Source organism: Cygnus atratus, chromosome 5, assembly GCF_013377495.2.
Source record: "Cygnus atratus isolate AKBS03 ecotype Queensland, Australia chromosome 5, CAtr_DNAZoo_HiC_assembly, whole genome shotgun sequence".
In the NCBI taxonomy this organism is placed as follows: Eukaryota; Metazoa; Chordata; class Aves; order Anseriformes; family Anatidae; genus Cygnus; species Cygnus atratus.
In genome coordinates, this window is record NC_066366.1 from 10,159,343 (window position 1) to 10,178,203 (window position 18,861).

An 18,861-nucleotide genomic window follows, 5' to 3' on the forward strand; every position below is an offset into this window, starting at 1 on the left:
AGACGCAAATAATCTGTGCACTCCTAAATGCTCACAAAGGCTTTTCAGACTACATTTATCTTGTACTCTAAGGCTTGAACACACTCATTACATTCTGAGTGCATTCAAAATGCAAGGGTTTGCTGTGCAGGGCTGGCCACTTGGCAATCCAGCTGTCCTTCAGGCCACTGTGATAGATTTTAAAGCTGCTCTGTTTCCTGGAGGGGGCAGTTTTCATAAAGTGGACTAGATCACACAAGACTACTTGCAACAACACCCTACCAAGAGCTGCAAGATCTGTTACAGCCTTACACCTATGATAAGGAATAATCTTATTGCAGGCCGCACCCCACAGCACATGTCCTTGTAGCATTGCTCAGCATGTCACAAACACACACAGAGGAGATAAGAGCAATCATATTTTAACATATTGCTCAATGAATCTCCATCTGTGGATGTTACAGAGCCTAAACTTCATCAAGAAGTTGTTTTGCTCTGCTCCATCTCTGGCAGGAAAAAAAAGGTGCTGACCGTCAGCATCCTCTGGTCTCCACTGACAAAGTAAAACAGTGACACTAATCAACCATCCTGACGTCGTTACACCAGGGTGCATCCTCAGTGTAATTACAACAGCCAGAGAGCATGTGTTAATCTAGTCACTGAATTGCAAATGGCTTGCAAGTTGTTAGATGAGATTAAACCTAGCTATGAACATATTTCCTATTTACATGGTTTAAGTGAATTCACAGCTATTTTGAAACTGTTTTCTTTTTGTTATGAAATCAAAAGCATTTAGTTCTTCCTGAAACAAAATACCTTTCTTTAGACAATCCTTAGGAGCCTGCCTGGAAAAATAACTCAGACAGACATGTACCTTTTTTCACTTAAGTTAGTCGTGCTCCATGAAATCTGCTAGAATCTCATCATTTTTCTAACAGGGCCAAGTGCTTTATGTTTAGTCATTTGCAGGTTTCTTTAGTACAAATTTTTCTTCAGATGCCTTTTTTTATTTACTTTTTTTTTTTTTACCTTCTTGTCTTCTGTTTCTAGTTCTAAACCAGCCTTCTGCAGATTGCTCTCAAATTCTTTTCTTCTTTCCTGAAGAGGAATAAAGACACGTTACTCACCCATGAAGTTAGTAACTAACTGATCAGTGACTGCTGACTTTATCTCCTTCCAGGGATCCTGATAAAGACCCCTTTACGCTACATGACCTTTGTAAAAGCAACCAGCCCAACAGACACAAGCCAGCTGCAGCACACCAGCAGACTCTCAGCAGCACAAAGGGAATTGTGCTGACCCACAACACCAAACTTACGTGTTACTTAGGAATAGGCTCATAAACTGTGCCACCCTGGTAAACTGACAATTCAACTCTGCAGCCTTGAGCATTTCTGAGTTGTTAGGAGGCTTATTATGACAATCCGGCAGTACTTCTAAGAGAATGGGAAAAACTGGATAAAAAGAAAAATCCTGGAAGCATTTGAGAAGACTGCTCTGTTATTGTTTACAGTGACATCTCGTCACCAGTTTAATAACCCTGCCTGATGTGGATGTTCAGGTACCCATCGCAGACCATTCAGACAGTATGCTTTATCAACTACTTAGCTGTAAAACTAGATAAGAGTACGAAATCACCACGTGTATGCCCACATGTGCTTAGCTTGTATAAAATTGGCATGGACTTGAGGCACAGATAAGGAAACCTGCCTGTGGCAGTGCGTGATGGATGCGTGACCTCCGTGAGTCTGATGCCGAGGTATCCTGCTTCAACTCTGCTTCTTTGCCAAGTAATCCCTAGGCAGTGTCTTTAGGCAAGATCTCCTTCCCCTCCTTCTCTGCAGAATTTTTGCTCCTATTGGGAGACTGAATTAATTTCCTTTTAATTACATAACATTTGCTGAAGAACTGCCAGAATAACCACAAGTTCTACTAAATATTGAGCTGTAGTCTCATTAGAAAGCACTAGCTAGACAACCAATTGATTTCTAGCTAAAACCTGCAATGACGTGTGACGTGTTCTCTACCATAGCCTTATAGAACACACATCAAGAAGGAAAAAAAAAAGAAAGTCTTCAGCCAATTTTATGTTGCTGTGTTTCTGTGAGAAGCAAGGTGACCTAGTTACATCGGAGTTTGCACGAACTACTCAGATTAATGAATAGACTGAAGAATAGGTTTAATGGCCCTCAGATCTATGCTAAAATGTGTTGTGCTATCTACTGTGTTACTGACATTGCATTTTAACCTCTAACATCTGATTTTGCCAAATATCATTAGTTATTAAATTAGACACTAACCTAGAAGAACTCAGGAATCACGGTGAATCCTGAGGCATACTGAGGCAAACACAATTCTGCGCATTTTTTTTAATTAATCTATCCCACAAATCTGCCTACGTGCACCTGTATCAACACCAGAGAACTTGTTTGCTGACCTGCTGATTGATCTAAGAGAAAACAATACAACTAAGAAGTGATTTACAATTACATTCAGAAGTGGTATATAAAAGCTGATATTCAAGACTCGTATCCAAAGCTATGTGCCATTCTGGCTTACATTTTCTCCAAACAAAGCACACTGCCATGCGTTCTTGCCCTGGCAAACACTGGAGGAGATCCAAGTGAGTCAGCCCAGAGGTTCTCTGCCACCAGATGCTCAGCAGCCAGCTCCTCCTTGATCTGTGCAGCTCAGCAATAGACAGAGCCAAAGGGTACAACCCTGATTACTGAGCTCTTCTTACTATATATTTAGCATGATAAATTGAAGTGCTCTAATAGAAATTACTTTTTACCACCTTGCTCTCTTCTAGTAAGCCACCTTCTCTGAAAGACATGTGAATGTACTGTACTTTGCAGCCACTTGAAACAACCACCTTTAAAAGGAAATCATTCTGCCAGAAAAACAAACAGAACTAAAACATTAGTCCCCTTTCTTGTCAAATACTGAATTTCTTCATATTGCTATGAAAGGCTTACATTGGACAAAATGTACTCTTGGCCCAGTGCCACTTTTTGTGTTTTTAATATATACACATAACAATTTTAAGCTCACTCCCTCAACCCTAAAAAGCCACACTCGGGACACATACGTGGGATTCCACTACAGACCCTGCCCTGCTGTCACAGGGGGGTGATGGAAGATAATCCTGTGATTAGGCCAGTGATAGTGGATTCATTCCCCTCCCCACATTTTGTTTAAATACAGTTCTTAAACCTCTCAGAAGCATCTGCAAAAGGCAGAAACCACATTTTCTGAGACTACTGTGGCCCACAAAGCATAGTGGGGGATACAGCCTTCACCTCTCCCAGCACACTGTGGCTAACCGCCAGGCTGCTACAGGATGACTTTACATTAATGCATGCTTCAGCAGAATGAACCCTCCTGATAAGATTAACAAAGCAGGATCCAAAGTCCACCAGCACTAATATGCCCAGTGCAGACACATCGCTGGATAATTAGCTACCCAAGATACAAAGACAACTGTTACAGATCTGTTCCTTGGTAACAATGCTGCTATTGCAAGTAAAAACAATCACTAAACAGAAAAATAAGCCATTTTAGGTATTCAACACATTGGTTAGTCAAACCCCTGACTCCCTCCGTACTCTTCCCCTCCCTTCAGGCAGGCAACACCAGCCTTACAAATGCCTCTTCCATGTCAGGATGCTCAGCCTTCTTCTGACCACAACCTTGTGTAGGGCACTGGGAAACAACTACAACCTGTAGGAACTGCCACATGCTGTAAAGCACCCGTGAATTCTGCACCCAGCTGCACTGGGCACTGGGTGCCAGCTGGCACCCAACGGGCTGCAGGGGGAGCAGCCAGCACCTGAGACTGCTGCAGCTGCTGGCTCCCTGGCTTTGGGCTACCTGGTGTCAGAGCAACTCCTGCTTTCTCCCAGAGATGCTGAAAAGCGGGAGACGTCTAGATAAAGTCTCTTTCTGTCTCCAGGTCTCACGGAGGACAGGTGGAGTTTGCTTCCAGTAAACACAGAAATCAACAATTACTCTGCACAGAGATCCCAGAGTCCCAGTGCTTTGTGTTTTTTTTTTTTTGTGAAGAAATGCACGTATGGGCAATAAAGATCATGCCTGGCACTACCCAAATAATTTCTTAAAAGTGTTTTTCAAAATTTATTTATTTTTCCATATCCTCATATATTTAATATACAGTTAAAATACTATACTGCTGTCTCCTAGAGGCTTTAAGGAAAAATAAAACTTCTGTCTCACAAAAATGTAATCTTCATTTTTGTTTACAGAGACCTTGTGTTTAGGATTTATTCCTGTAGCTTATAGAAGGCAAATTCAAAACAGAGTTTAAGCTGGAGAGGTTCTGGGGAACATCAAAGAAGTTAATGCATTTGTTTTGCATGAAGCTAAGGGAGAAGATGAACAGACCGCCTCTTACATCTGTATCAGAGCCATGGGGAAGCACACAAAGAAGTTTTTCATGCCTCTCTTAGAAATGCAGAATAAAGCTGTTTCCTCGAGACAAGGAAACAAAACCCTTTGTCACAACTGTTATTCTCTTCTTGTAAACATTTCTATTCTTAGCTATTAGATTTTGCTGTATCATTGTACTACAGTACAAGAAAAGCACATTTCTTTCCAGCAACAACTGTACAACCATAAGTCCAGTATCTCAAGCAAATTCCAAAGGCTGCACTGCGTCAATATTTGGATTTTGTTCCAACAAATACAACAGCACAGTACTTCTGAGCTGACAAGTCTATATTAAGTTACTGGCATATTCACTGTATCAAGGCCTATGCTGAGCATAAATATAGAGTAAATGTCACTTTCTCTGCAGATTCCCAAGAACTATGTGAGAAGTGATGTGCCATAACATTGACATCTCCACCCCTGCCCAGTCTGGGAGCACAGAGCTAACCTGCAGAGCCACAAAACCAAGGCCTTCTTCCATGGTGTTGTCAACTCTTGCTGGTAAGAGACATATACAGAATGAAATCTCACAGAACTTCATGTAGGTGTTCTACTCTCCTGCAAGACAGATGCTTCTTCCTAACTAAAAGCATTTTTACCTCCAAGAGGAACCACAACGTTATCTTGGTTTTCCTACCCTCCACGTCAATCCTTCAGTAAATAATGACACCCAGGTACATGGTCTCTCGCCTGGCTAAGATTCCATTTTCCTTCCAACTTGAAATATTACCTAAATAGCCTCCATTTCTTCCCACGTGTTATTGGAGTATGACTAATGGAAAATATCTATTTTAAGAGTTGCTTTCACATATTTTGCATGGATATCTTTTTCCTCTCTCTACGCTTTCTGGCCTCCTCTACCTTCTTTTTAAAATGCATTTTGTTTTATGGTAGAAAAAAAAATAGCTAGGATTACAGCCCGACAAAGCCTGATAAAGCAGCAGGGTGAGTTTGAAAAAGCATGCCTTTGTACAAACCTATGATGCCACAGCTATAATGTAACACTGGCTCCCAAGCAAGTCTCCCAACATGAGTAACTGAAGATGGCAACTGAGAGATGCCCAAGCAGGGAAAGGCATCAAACAGCTGATGGCACAGATTCTTGCTTTTTCATGGTAACAAGAGTAAGAGGCAGGGGCTGTGTTCTACACTAGACCATATTCGCATGCAAATATAGGCAGCCTAAGTCTTTAACGAAAGCAGTATTTCTTTCATAAAGGAAGCAGTAAGCATTTATTTATTTAATTTTTTACCAGCCCAATCTTGCAAGTTTTGTTCAAAGGAAATTATCATTTTTAATTATGAAACACTTTAATACAACAAGATGTAGATGAAAAACATTCTTTACTTCACAGACCTTCAGTTTTGTTTGTGATTCTGTCCTAAGCTTTACTATAATTTTTTTTTTCTTCAGGAAGCCCTATCTTTCAGAATAATGCGATTATGTGAGAATGGCTTTTTGGTTGTGGTTTGTTTCCCTCTCCCTTTCTTTTCAAGAGCAAACTTTGGAAATACCTATTAGAGAGAGTAGTGCGCAAACATAACCTCTCCTGGCTCAGAAAAACAGCAGCAAATAACTAGGAAACAAACTAATTAAAAACCCTGCATTATTTTTAATGTTATGCTGTACATAAGTTTATTATTTGTCCTGACTGCATCTTGTAGTACTGGATTTTTAAGTAGCTTGAATTCATGTATTGCTCAAATGTCAGTGAGAGCAAGGAACCAACACGTCATTTATTGATTCCGTCCACCCTCTTGTTACCATTCAGGCAACTGCGTCTTGCTGACAAGTTCAAGGATGATCACTAATTGGAACTTTAGAGGGGAGCCCAAACTTGCTTGTTACATAGGAGGAGGTGGTTATGCTGTGCTTTGTTCCACAGGAGGTCTCTTGTCAAAGACACTTTAAATATTTTACTAGAACGACAAGGATATATGTAGAGAGCAAATCAAACAGAGGCAAAAGCTCAAAGAGGAGATGCTGCACTTGTTTTACTCAGAGTAACAACAAAAAAAGTTTTCAAGTCTTAAAAGGAAAATTACATGGATATTTGCATGGATCTAGTTCTCTGCTAACTGAAGGCAAGGGTGAATAATCAACACGCAGCCCATTTGTATAAAATATATAAACAATGTTATCGTTACTTCTCATTTGGATAATGTTTTGTTTATTTAGAAGAAACTTCCCTTCATTTAACACTGTTTACAGACACAGTTTCACCAAAGCCTCAGTTTTTATTAGACTGTTAAATCAAGAAAGCAAAATCATTTGCATTACTTGGCATTAAGCTGATTCTATGATATACTGAGCAGCCTTAATCAATGGTGAGTGATCAATTCAGGAAATAAAGCCTCCAAAAATCTAGTAAAATTGAGTCTCAAAGCACAACACCAAGTTGCACATATTTCTGTACACAGAACAGCTTTTTAGGCTTCTGTAAAATGTTTTTACAAAGTTCAATTCCAGCTGAGTGTACTGATGTGAAAGACTGCACAATTTGATACTCAGGTTAGGATAGATAAGAATCAGGAACATCTCAGAAAAGCGAACTTACCAGCTTTTTTTCCCATTCTTTATTAAGATCATCCACATAGGAGAGAACAAAATCAATTCTCCTGACTCCATCCCTGAAGAAAATTGAATCTTTGCTTTGATGTCTTTTATCAATCTGTGGAAGATATAGGCATATAATTAAAAATCAAGTATTGCTGTTGCTCTAAAATAACAGAAGACAATGTAGTTTCCTCTAATTGTCTCCATTTTTCCGTTTCTTCATAGCTCAAGGTACACTCGGGCAAGTTTTAACAAGGGCTATATGCAGCTAAAATTATTTCCAAATTAACTGCCTATATCCACAAGCACTACATGTAAATGACTGGTTTGAAGAATAAATAATATATATGTTAGTGTAGCAACACCTGTGAACTGCTATCATTTATTCTTTCACAGTTCTTAGAATGTGTCACAAATGATCAACACAAGCGATTTCTTCTGCTGTTAGTAGGAACGCCACTCTACACCAAAGCAATCTAGGGCACAGTTCATCAACTTGAAGCAGGTGGCAAGAAGTAAGCTCCATGCATTTTCTTCTACATAAGAAAATTCAAAAAGTCAACCACCACAGAGAAATATGTCCCAGCAAGGATCACAGACAAAATGAGCACATAAGCAATACAAGGGTTACATTTCAAAACTGAGGAAAAAAATAACAAAATAAAATGCATCAATGCAACAGGAAAATTAATATTCTAACAGATCAATTAAACTTCATGTTTTCATTCATATCGGCATGCCAGAATATTGGTTTAATAAGATGATCTTTTCTGGTGAGTAAGCTACAACAATTAATATTAAGCAAATAAAGACTACTGTCTCACTCTGCTAAAAAAAAGTTAATATTAGGTAATATTGTTTATTATTTTATTCGTATTTAGCTCTAGCAAATTGTTTATAAGATTAGAAGCTCATATAGCAAAGTGCTCGCTCTAGAAGCTAGAACCCTGGACTAAATTTGACTTCATGCTAAGGAAGCTTTGGTTTTTGGTTGTTAGATCACATCCATCAGCAAATTGACATTTAGTAATAAAGGATCAAATTGGGTTTTCATTTTATTCAAGTAGGAACCAAAAAGAGTAATTCAGGGAGATATGTCTCTGTCTGCTCCCTCTTAAATCATATCAAGATGCATGTGAAAAAGTTCTCTGAAAAAGCACAAAATATTTGCGACTGTGAACTCCCAGTTAACAGAAGACATCACACAGTGAAGCATGTTATTACTGCAGCCATCCAAGCCACTTGCAATATCATTCATCACTGTTTTACCCTGAGACGTCGCTTCAGGAACAGATTATATCTCCTTCCACTCTGCTGGAATAACCAACAAGTAGTTAGTAAGCACAACGCTCCTCTCCAAGACCCCAAGTGGAACTGCTTCCAGCAGTACCCCCTGCCTCAAGTTAGAGAGAAGTCTGTGGCCTTAAGCGAGCCAGAAGAAGCCTCCAGGTACTAGAAAAAGCAAAACCACCCACAAACAGGATGGCCATTTTTTTTTTTTTTTTTTATTAAAGGGAGAACTGTGCTGACATTCATTTTGAAAATAATCTCAGGTATTTCAAAGTAATAACTCTGAAAATGCTAATTGCCATTATTTGGACATTTAAGCATATTTTAAAAGACCAGTAAGAAAGTTTCTTTGAATGTAATGCAAAGGTAAAAGCTCCAGCTAATGAATGGAGCACGCATGTTGCTATTATAACAATGAATTTGGAAGCAAAAATGCATTCTGGAGACTTCCCGTATTTCTGAAGCTATACCAGTCTGTTGGGAGCTACGAAGCTGCAAGTCAGAGTAACACAGCTAAAATAAATTATTTCCTGAAAAAGCTGCAATCCTCTGCTTTCTCTCTATAGCAATTCTTCTGTTGTTTTTTGTTTGCTTCTCTTTTTTTTTTTTCCTTGAGAAATATTTACAGCAGACCAATTATGACAGACTACTTCCTAAGAACTGAAATCAGGATAGCTACCTCTGAAAATGCTTTTGCTTCCAAATGCAGTATACAATCATGCAAGACTAAGATGCCCACAAAAATCATGGAATCCAGTAAAAGAAAAGGAACAGCATTTTCTGTTGTGTGCTTACAGTTTTGTCTGTAAAAAATAAGTGACTATAACTTGCAGCTGTTTAGATTAACCTGATTAGTACATAAAGCCACATTGAAACCTAAACAGTATTACCAGTACTTCTATTACTCAACATTGCAGATAACTGAACCCTAAACTGCATTCTAGCGATGTATAATATTGGGGATCATCATAAAAATCAGGCTACCTCAACCACCCATGTATAAAGGCAGAGGGATGCTCACACAGACTTTGTCTTAGTGAACAACAAAGCCATATATGCAAATAAAATCAATAATAATAATATGCTTCAAAAAAGCTCCTGCCAAATAAATGTCTCAGTTATTTGGGGAGTATAATTATAATTAGATCATTTCAAAAAACTAGAGTTATATTTTATCTTTAGTGTTTTCAAAGGTTGCTTGTTTTCCAAGAGGTATCAGAGCCCAGCTCAGTCATTACAGGTCCGACTAGCATTTCAGAAGGTGCAGTAGTCAGCTTTGGATCTGATCTGAGAATGACAACTAAGCAGTTCTCCTTCTGCACACAGAATTATTCATCATGGATAATGACAAGCCTACCTATTAAGCCCATAAATTATTCCTCTCCATTTGGATTTCACAAGGAAAAAAAGATCAGTCTTATATGCTCGTGCTATGCTGGGAATAAATGTGCACTTATAGGGCTGAAGTACCTGAAATGCTGATAATTTGCATTGGTTGTATTTGTGAATTCTAAAACATTATGGATGACTACATTTTACTTCTGAACAGCTCTTTTCAGAGCTGTGTTCAAACTAAGTCATCTTGGGCAACCTACAGTTATTAAGTTATCCCTCATCACAGCAGATAGTCTGTGATGTGCATCTTCTGTAATACCAGTAACCAAATGAACGGTTCTCAGCGCAATACAGATAGCAAGCAGAAGCTTCTGAATAACTGAATAATACCCAATGAGGAATTACAGCAAAAAAATGGAGCTCGTCTCCTCTCAGAGGCATACGGTGAAAACACAAGAGGCAACAGCCGCAAGTTGCAACAAGGAAAATTCCTACTGGATTTGAGGGAGTGGCTGAGCAGGAACAAGTACAACAAGTTGCCCAAAGAGACCGCGTCATCTCCATCCTCAGCAATAGCACACCGTGACCAAGCAAGGCCCCAGTTGAGCAACCCAATCCAAGTTTCAAGGCCTCACCTTGAGTGGGAGGTTGGCCAAGGAGACCTCCAGAGCTCCCTTCCAACCTAAGTCATTGACTCTAGAAAGCATCACTGCCAGTGTCTGGCATTTACCAGGGCTTCCAGAAAATGAATAAAACTATCAGCCACAAAGCAGATTTATAAGAAATACTCATTTTCCCTTAGGAACTTTTCAGTTTTAATAGTCCAATAATCTCTGTAAGAGCTAAGTGTCTTCAGAGCATCTGGACAGATCAACTAATTGAGCACTGTAACAGTCTAGCATAAAGAGCTAATTTTTCTTTTCACCTAACTATGTAAGTGCAAATTAACTGGATACATGTGGGATTACATTAATATTAATAGTTGATCCCAGAATTGTTAACTTCCGTCTGGACATCTCCCCGAGGTTGGTGCGTTGGACCACGTTTAACCAACCAACCACCCACGTAACCGGACTGCAGTCCTGGCATTAGGCAAACTGCAGCCCTGCAGCAGGAACTTCTGACTCAGACAGGACAGGTTGCCGGAAAGACTACAACATCAGCAGGGAAACAAATAAAGCACAGCTTAAGACAAAAGTATCACATTGACTTCTGCCCAAACGGATTTGGGTAGAGTGCATAAATGCCAGCTGGTGGTCATGCTCTGAACTCAAATCCATTAAAACTTCTGCACGTATTAAATACTGTCCAAATACTTCATGAATAAGCCTTGGCCACCTCCCTCCCGCAGGTGGTTCAGATATGCTTCTGCAGGTCCAAAGCAAACAAGGCAGCCACCACTAACAGCAGAGGGGAAAGCAAGCTGCTGGCTGTGGCATCAGCCACTGAAACCCTAACAGAAAGTGCTTCAGAGAAACAACTTGGGATTGAAACTGAGTGAGAGACTGTAGTAAATATTTCCTTAGCCTTACTCACCCACCCAAACACACAAGTACCTGACCTTGGTTAATACAGTCATCTTTCCTTCAATACTCTCATGTTTTATAGTATCTGGAAAAGCAAATGTATTTTTCAGGTGCCATTATACCAGGCATGAATGATTTCATCCCTCGTATTTACACAGGATTCAGAAGGATTTCTATTTCTGGTCATCCACATAACAAGAAATGTATGTCGTTACACACTGCTAGGCTTACTCTCCACTTTTATGGAGTTTCCTCCAAATATGCCCCACTACTAAATATCCCAGCCCTCTCCATATCTGTAGTTAAAAGATGAAGGAACTCTGATTAGAGCAATGCTGTTCAGATTAACCTGTCAGAAAACTGCAGCTTTCTTAGGGGCCTACGCTGAGAAATGCACCTCCCAAACAACCTCCAGCTTCCTATTTCATAAAGGTCAAGCCCTACAGAATTGGGGCTGGAGGTTCAGGGGTTAGCTTCTTTCATCACCTTCTGCTTTTTGTATCTCAGAGTAGAAAGATCGTTTAGAGCAGTCATTTCAGCAATAAACTGCTTAACAGCACTAATCCAAGACATGCAGCACAATGAACTACCTCTAGCTATGAGTAATGGGCATTCTAAGCAATCATGTCAATAATATCCCCATCAGCATATCTAGCAGGTGTTTAACTGTACTCCTTTATCAGAGAAGAAAGCTTCCTGAGATTACAAGGAAAACCAAAACAAGCAATATTTTGCTTGCTTACAAGCTTCAGTTTACAAAGCAAATGTATATTTAACCTCAGATAATCATGCACCCAATCAGTTTTTATTGCAGACATCGTAACAAACCAGTATGACTACATTATAAAGCAATTAGGCAATTCATAAATTAACAACCCACTGCAGGAAAAAAAAATCCAGAATACTGAAAAAAAATCACAAAAATGTAAGGAAATGAAATGTGAACCAAAATACAAGAAAAAAGCTCTAGACCTGGAAGGGCAAGCAACACTCGGTGGCTTAAAAACAAATTTAACACACTCATTCCTACTGCAAGCTGAATATTCGTATACCCCAGCCCTTTCCATGGCAGCAAACATGCTGACAGCTCCAGGAGAAACATCCTGAGTAACATCCTGCTGTGCCAAACATACCTGTTAGAAGTTGAAGAGCAAAAAAGCTCCTGTAAAAGCATTTACACAACATTTGCATATACACAGGCACTCTAGTGAAAATCAAAAAAGCAAACTCCTCTGCAGTTCCTGCACAGTGAACTCAGCTGCTGTCAGACCAGAGAGGCACTCGGCATGAAGTTCTCTTCCATCTTCTTCCTTGGAGGAATTCAGGTAGCTGCAGCGCTCACCGCTTCCAAGGAGCGCGTTAACAACACACTCAACACCATTTCCAGTTATGCTTGGTGCAAGCTACACAGTTGCACTCAAAACCATAACCTTTGCCACCAAAAGAAACAAGAAAAGCCCCACCTACTTCAGGGAGCTATTTTTGCACCTTTAGCACACTTGCCTTTTAATTTTGAGCTACAATAAAACCTGAAGGCTCGAAAACATGCATTTCAAAGCAGTTTAAGACACTCAAGATGTTTACACTAAAATCTGAATACGCAGTAAAAGCCTTTCTGGACAAAAGAACAAATTAAACAAGAATAGAACAAAGAAAAATAAAAAGGATGCCAAGACAGCATGTGTTAATGTAAGACACCAGAACCCAATGTAAGCAAGCAATCTGAATACACCTCAGCATGTACTTCTCCAGTTATGTTAAATGAGTTAATATTTTTTTTTCTCCATAAAATAATGGAGATTTCAAGTCTTCTGACATATTTGATAATTACCACAATTATAATATCTGAAAATTTCAGTTAAAGGATATTTTGGGCCTTTCCTTATTATTTTTACTACAATAAGAAAAATATGCAACATTTCAAATGATGCCAGGATTGGTTAAAACACATTCAAGTATCATGCTGACTCAAAGCCCTGCAGATTATCATCATAAAAAGGGATCTCCCATTTGTTAGTCACACCGTAGTCGGAACACCCTATATCCCATAAACCCAAAACAACAGTAAAAAAAAAGCAAACTTTCCAGTTTTCTCCACCAATAATTAACTTTTCAATTTTGTCTCTTATTCACCATTTGAACCCTTTCAATTACATTGAATTTCTCAATTAAGCCATCACATTATGTGCTCATGGAGCCATTGCCTAGGAATAGACTCAAAAGCCCCATTCATTTTCATATGCTAGGAAAGCAATTGTTTTTCAAAGGATGGCTTCCTGGAAACTGGAAAATTTTTAAGTGAGGGACTTCTTGGCATATGGTAATAGAAGACGCCACACAAATTCATGCAAGGAAGCATGAATGTTTCTTACTGCTTACCACTTGATGATCAGGGATGAGTAAAGTAGTCTCAGTGCTGCTTAGACCCTGCTGCCAGTGGCATCACGGGAAAAACATAACGTTGTTAGCAATGATGCAAAGGATGCTTTAAAATAAAAGGCTATTTCAGGAAAAACTGTGTAGCTTCGGGTTTAAGTTGCTGCAAAGCTATTCTGTGTGACAGCTGGATTTTCAGTCCAGTTGTTCAAAGTTTAAGCAGATCTCTACTTCCTCAGATCAACTGGGCCGCTAGCCTACTGCCATTGACTTTTACATGGCCAGCATTGATTTTAAAACATTAAGAATTACTTTTAATACAAGCTATACAGTATTCCTCATCATGTCCATCATAAAAATTCAAGTCCATAAACAACCTGGCACAGACCGCAGTTCACAAACTGATAAAGAACAACTTCTAGCAATACTTCTTATTCTTATTTGAACATCAGACAAAATGTACACAACAGACTTCTGCAATTGCATTCAGAACAAATATGATGCCTACTTATTTTTTCAACACAAACTATACACCATGCACACACTGAACAAAAATGGATACAAGTAGACAAATAATGAATCTCGTAGTGTAGACAAGGCAAATATGTATCAGTAACTGTATTGGTTATCCCTAGTGAGATTTGCGAGGACTTCCAGCTTCCTTTTGATACACAGCCAGGCAAGGCCCCCCCCGATTTGCACTGTACCAGACCCGTGTGCTCCCTTTTTCCCTGCCCGGGGGCTTGCGGGGTGCTGCCACATCCCCTGGCCACACTCCACACGTGGGTTGGGTGATAGGACCGCCAGCACCACAGAGGACTTGACAAAGCAGTTATCCTACGAAGACATGGCCACGAGCTATCTGCGCTCCTGGCCCACGGTTATATGAATGCTTGAGCAAGGGATTTTGAGATCAGGCTTCACTACTGGGAAGAATAATGGTTTGCAGTGTCTCATTCTGTTAGTAAGTTCTCACACTGATCTTTTGATTTGCTTCTGAAAAAAAATCACAACAGACCGGTGTAAATGATGCAAAGGAAAAGAAGGACTGTGTTGTGAAAGTGAGAGACTCCCTGAGACTCCTGACCTGCCCCTGTCCAAGCCAGCACCCATCCTTCAGCTTTTCTTCCACCTCTCCTTCCTGCGCGCCCTCCACTCACAGCTTCCCACCTTGTGTGCGATTAGATGCAGGCGCAGGCTTTAGCCACCCACTGGCCCTAAGCTGCCCACACTGCTTTACTCAAGGATAAATCTTGGTAAACTGAAATGCCAAAATAGAGCTGGAAGAGTCTAGCTAAAAACCCTCTGTATGTTCCTATGCATTTTGTCAACTGCTTTTCTGTTAAACCAGGGAACTACTCTCGCTGTCAGTACAATTGTCTGAAATGAATTAACTCGAGTCATGGGGGTTAAGTGTTTCAAAATTGCTGACAGTCAGCATACCTTTTCTTACACATTCAAACTGGTGTAGAGAGACCACTTTTCTGTTATATGCCAAAGTTTATGTACTGTACAACAGGGCTTCTACCGTGATAAAACATAGCCCTCAGAATGAGAGCTAAGCAGTGCTTTCAGGAACACTCAAATAGTCCAACTTCATTCAGATGAAAGCCAGTAAGTAAAACACTTTGGCACTAGTGGTAGCAGTGTTCAGCTGGTCCTTCATACTTTGCAATCCTCTCTCAGAAGGCTTTAGCATATTCTCTCTCAGATATTCCTCTGAATATGTTTTGTAGTTACACCTGAAAGAAGCCTTTTCATATGTCCAACTAGACTTGGAAACCGATTTGGTCTGTTTCCACGATATTAATAATAGTGCTTCTTTTTCTTTCTACTCAAAAATCCACTGGTCTGCATTGAAAACTGAACAAGAATGACAGTAATGTACATTATGATGGTGGGATTTTTCCAGAAAAAAATCAACTCATTTGGAATCAGCTAGAGAAGGTACAGTAGCACTTGCTGCTCTCAAAAAAAAATAAAAAATCCATGTGTCATACCGCTAATCTTGGTAAAATACATCCCTTTAACACATTTGATGGAGTTATGCCAATTTACTTCTGCTACAACCTGGTTTGAATAACAGCTGCTTGTTCTCAGGTCTTCTCATGATCAACTTACAATACGGAAGATACTGAGTAACAGAATTTTTAGTGAGCATTTTGTTGGTGTGAAATTAACAGAAAAGGCGAAGATTTAATATATAGCTGTGAAAAAAGAATTTCTAACTTCTTACAGCCAGACTGGGGCACAGCCCTACAGCTTCATGCAAAGTAGCACAACCAACTGCGAGGGTGAGGAACTCAGGGTCCACGTGCATACACTGCACATATTTTAAGTGACTTTACACTAGGGAGTTGGAACAGCAGACAAATAATCCTTAGTGAATGCCTCTTACAGATGTCAATAAACTACAAACTATCTTGTGATTAAATCTCCCACATAACATGCTATTAAACAGAATTGTCCCATAGTATACTCTCTCTCTGCATAAACTACAGAAGAAAAACAGATTCTCAGTTTTTATTTCATTCATTTTCCAATTTGCCTGAAAGGACTATCAGAGGCATTTATTTCTTGGAACAGGAACTCTATAAAGACTAATTCAGTAAATTCTACTTCAAGATTCAATTAGGACAGTCATCTATCCCTAACAGGAGTGGTTGTCTGAATTACTGATTTCACAATGACATAATTGGAAGCAGTCTCCTTTGCAGTGCCTACACAAAAACATCCCTATCATGTCCCTTTTTTCCCCTCTGCAGTCTGCTGAAATCTCCTTGCCTCCTGTCATGACCAAGCATCTAGAAATGATTCATGCTGTGAAGCTTCTAATATGGAAGACTGTTGAACTTTAAGTGCTCCTGCTTCTTTTGGCCTCATGGGAGATTGAGCAAAGGAGAAAAATGAGACTCAAGAAGCAGATGAGGAAAAAAACCAACCATGCAGTAAAATTAGGAAAGCAGATTAAAGCACAAATGCAAAGTTATGAGGAAGGACCAAAAGCATTGCTGGCTGGAGACATGACTGCTTTTTGAATCCTAAACTTCATCTGACTTTTCTATATGCGTTGGCAGGTTTCATGACTGACTGTTTTTCCCCTTTTTAAATTTTACTTGCATAATTCCTTGTGTACAGATTACTGTATAAACTGCAAAAGATAAAAATATGCCAATGAACTATGGATGTTTTCTCTTTTACATATTTGAAGCTAAATATCTTTTTGCCCTCTCCACTGCTAAACCAACATCAAGGCCTTAGCTTTTTCTTCCAACTGCTGAGCAGAAGTATACTGTTATTTCAAGTTATGTTTTTTCTCTTCCAAAAGAAAAGACAATGCAAGCATACTCTAGCTGTGACCAGAATGTAATTTCAGGTAAATCTTTTCCATTAGTCTTTTTATGAATCAATTCCATTTACGTTTTAATATCGCTGGAATTAAATCCTTTTAAGACGTCAAGTGCTAATACTTCCCAGTTGAAAGGAATATAAATTGAAGTCCATGGTTAAGTAACAAGACATTTACCCATCTGTCATCAGAGTAAATTTATAAAATAGAGAAATGCACTATTGGCCAAAACAAGAACAAAGCACATCCACCTGAGCTTGAAGGGGTCTTTGTAGAAAGAGGAGACAGCACGGGTTTTCTCACAGGCCAGGATTGATGACCCTACTCAACTCCTACAGGAATGCATTAAGGATGACAAAGACAGGCTATCAACAAACTGAGGGAAAGGAAATTCTTCCAGTCTGTAGAGAAGAAAAGTGAAGTTGAGATGACATATCAAGATAAAGGATTAGCATTATAAGAAAAAAACCAAGGCTATCTTACTGTTGGAATCAATTCATGGAAACACTTTAAGGATAGACTTCACCTGGATATATAGGACATTAATCATCAGGAACTAAGCTTGTCATGGCAGATAAGAGCATGAAATTGGGCAAGAAGATTAAAAGCAACCGTGTAACTTTATGCCACGTTAGTGCATAGAAAGCAAAAGTTTGGTAAATGAGACCGTGTTAAGGGACGTGGGGTAGGATGATGTGAAACACAGAGAAAGTGTTAACTTAAATGTAAGCAAGCATCAGATGACCAGCTGACCTGAAGAAACAAACTATCTAAAGCCAAGTATGCTGTCTCCTCTTAGAAGGAAAGAGTGGAAGAAAATTAAAGTCAACTACTGAGATGCTAGGATATTTCTTTGTGATACTTAAGAACAAATTAAGAAAAAATAATTGTGTAAGGAAGTAAAAAAGATAAAAATGCAGCATGATTTTACCAACAGGAGATTCTGAGAGAATAACCAGACCTATTTTTCATAAGGAGACTACCCCCTGGACAAGAAAACCCTGAAGACCAAAGCCTCCTTTCCTATGAATCATAAATGTTCCACCTTTCAAAAAGGTTCAAATCCCATGCCCCTACACATAATGTTTCTCACACCCTTCCTCCCATGTTTCTTGTCTTTTCCCACAGCTGAAGTCATGAAGTGAATTCTTTCAGGCCCTGGTGAAATAGGTCATCTTCATCTAAACAGTGACACTCAACACGAACCCAGAATCAGCTCCAAACTGCTGCCTATCATAGTATGATGATTCATACGCTGTAACCTGAGATAGCATCAGCCTGGGTTCAGTAAAGTAATTGATATTGTCTGCTCAAAACTTTTCTGGAAGAAAAAGATGTCCATCACACAATAGATGGAGAGGTACCAGACTGAACACACTAATAGTCCTTTAAGATGGAACTTGGTAGATTTATAAAAGCATTTGGATGATCGGGCTGCATGTGCTAGCAAGACAAACATCTGTGTAATGTAAGAACTTGGAGTTTTGTCTTGACAGGATCATCTCTAAATTTGCCTCTTAAAAGCAGATGAGGAAATGTTTTATGCTTTTGAAGTTCAATAGAACTACATTTTGTCAACGTTCAATTCAACAGTATCATTTCTGGGGAATGCTTTCAGCCAACATAAGACACCATATTTCAACAGAGCAGCTATTTCTATTCTTAGCTAAAAGTCTTCCTATGTTCCTTAAACATACAATAACAAAGAAGAAATCAGACAACAGAAATTAAAACACTAATTTCAAGATCACGTAATTTCAATATTCTTTTTAGATCCATTTCTTAACTGAAGAGTACCCGTACACCTGTATGTAAGATACTGCGTACTTTATGTATTAAGCAATGAGGTACTGTGAAAAACAAGTAACTGATGCTTTTTGGATTGCCCAACTTTTGGGTTGCATTTCTTGCAAGGAAGAGGTATTCTTATAACTCTTCTAATTGGCTTTCTCATAAACAGCTGCATTATTAAAAAGTACCTAGAGCACAGGAGTGTAAGA

General features: G+C 39.2%; 1 protein-coding gene across 15 annotated transcripts in view; it reads right to left on the reverse strand.

Annotated features, from left to right (window-relative positions):
• Positions 1-18,861, reverse strand: part of ANO5 (anoctamin 5) — a 54,967-nt gene that overhangs the window by 22,950 nt on the left and 13,156 nt on the right. For 6 of the 15 annotated variants that reach the window (XM_035550405.2, XM_035550408.2, XM_050711115.1 and 3 more), the window contains 2 exons: positions 6,987-7,100; positions 1,009-1,077 (listed from right to left, as the gene is read on the reverse strand). In XM_035550405.2, the coding sequence (XP_035406298.1) occupies positions 1,009-1,077; positions 6,987-7,100 (183 nt within the window). Of the gene's footprint in view, positions 1-1,008; positions 1,078-6,986; positions 7,101-13,515; positions 13,567-18,861 lie in introns of all 15 variants that reach the window. The other 9 variants (XM_035550403.2, XM_035550398.2, XM_035550400.2 and 6 more) reach the window with 2 other exon arrangements.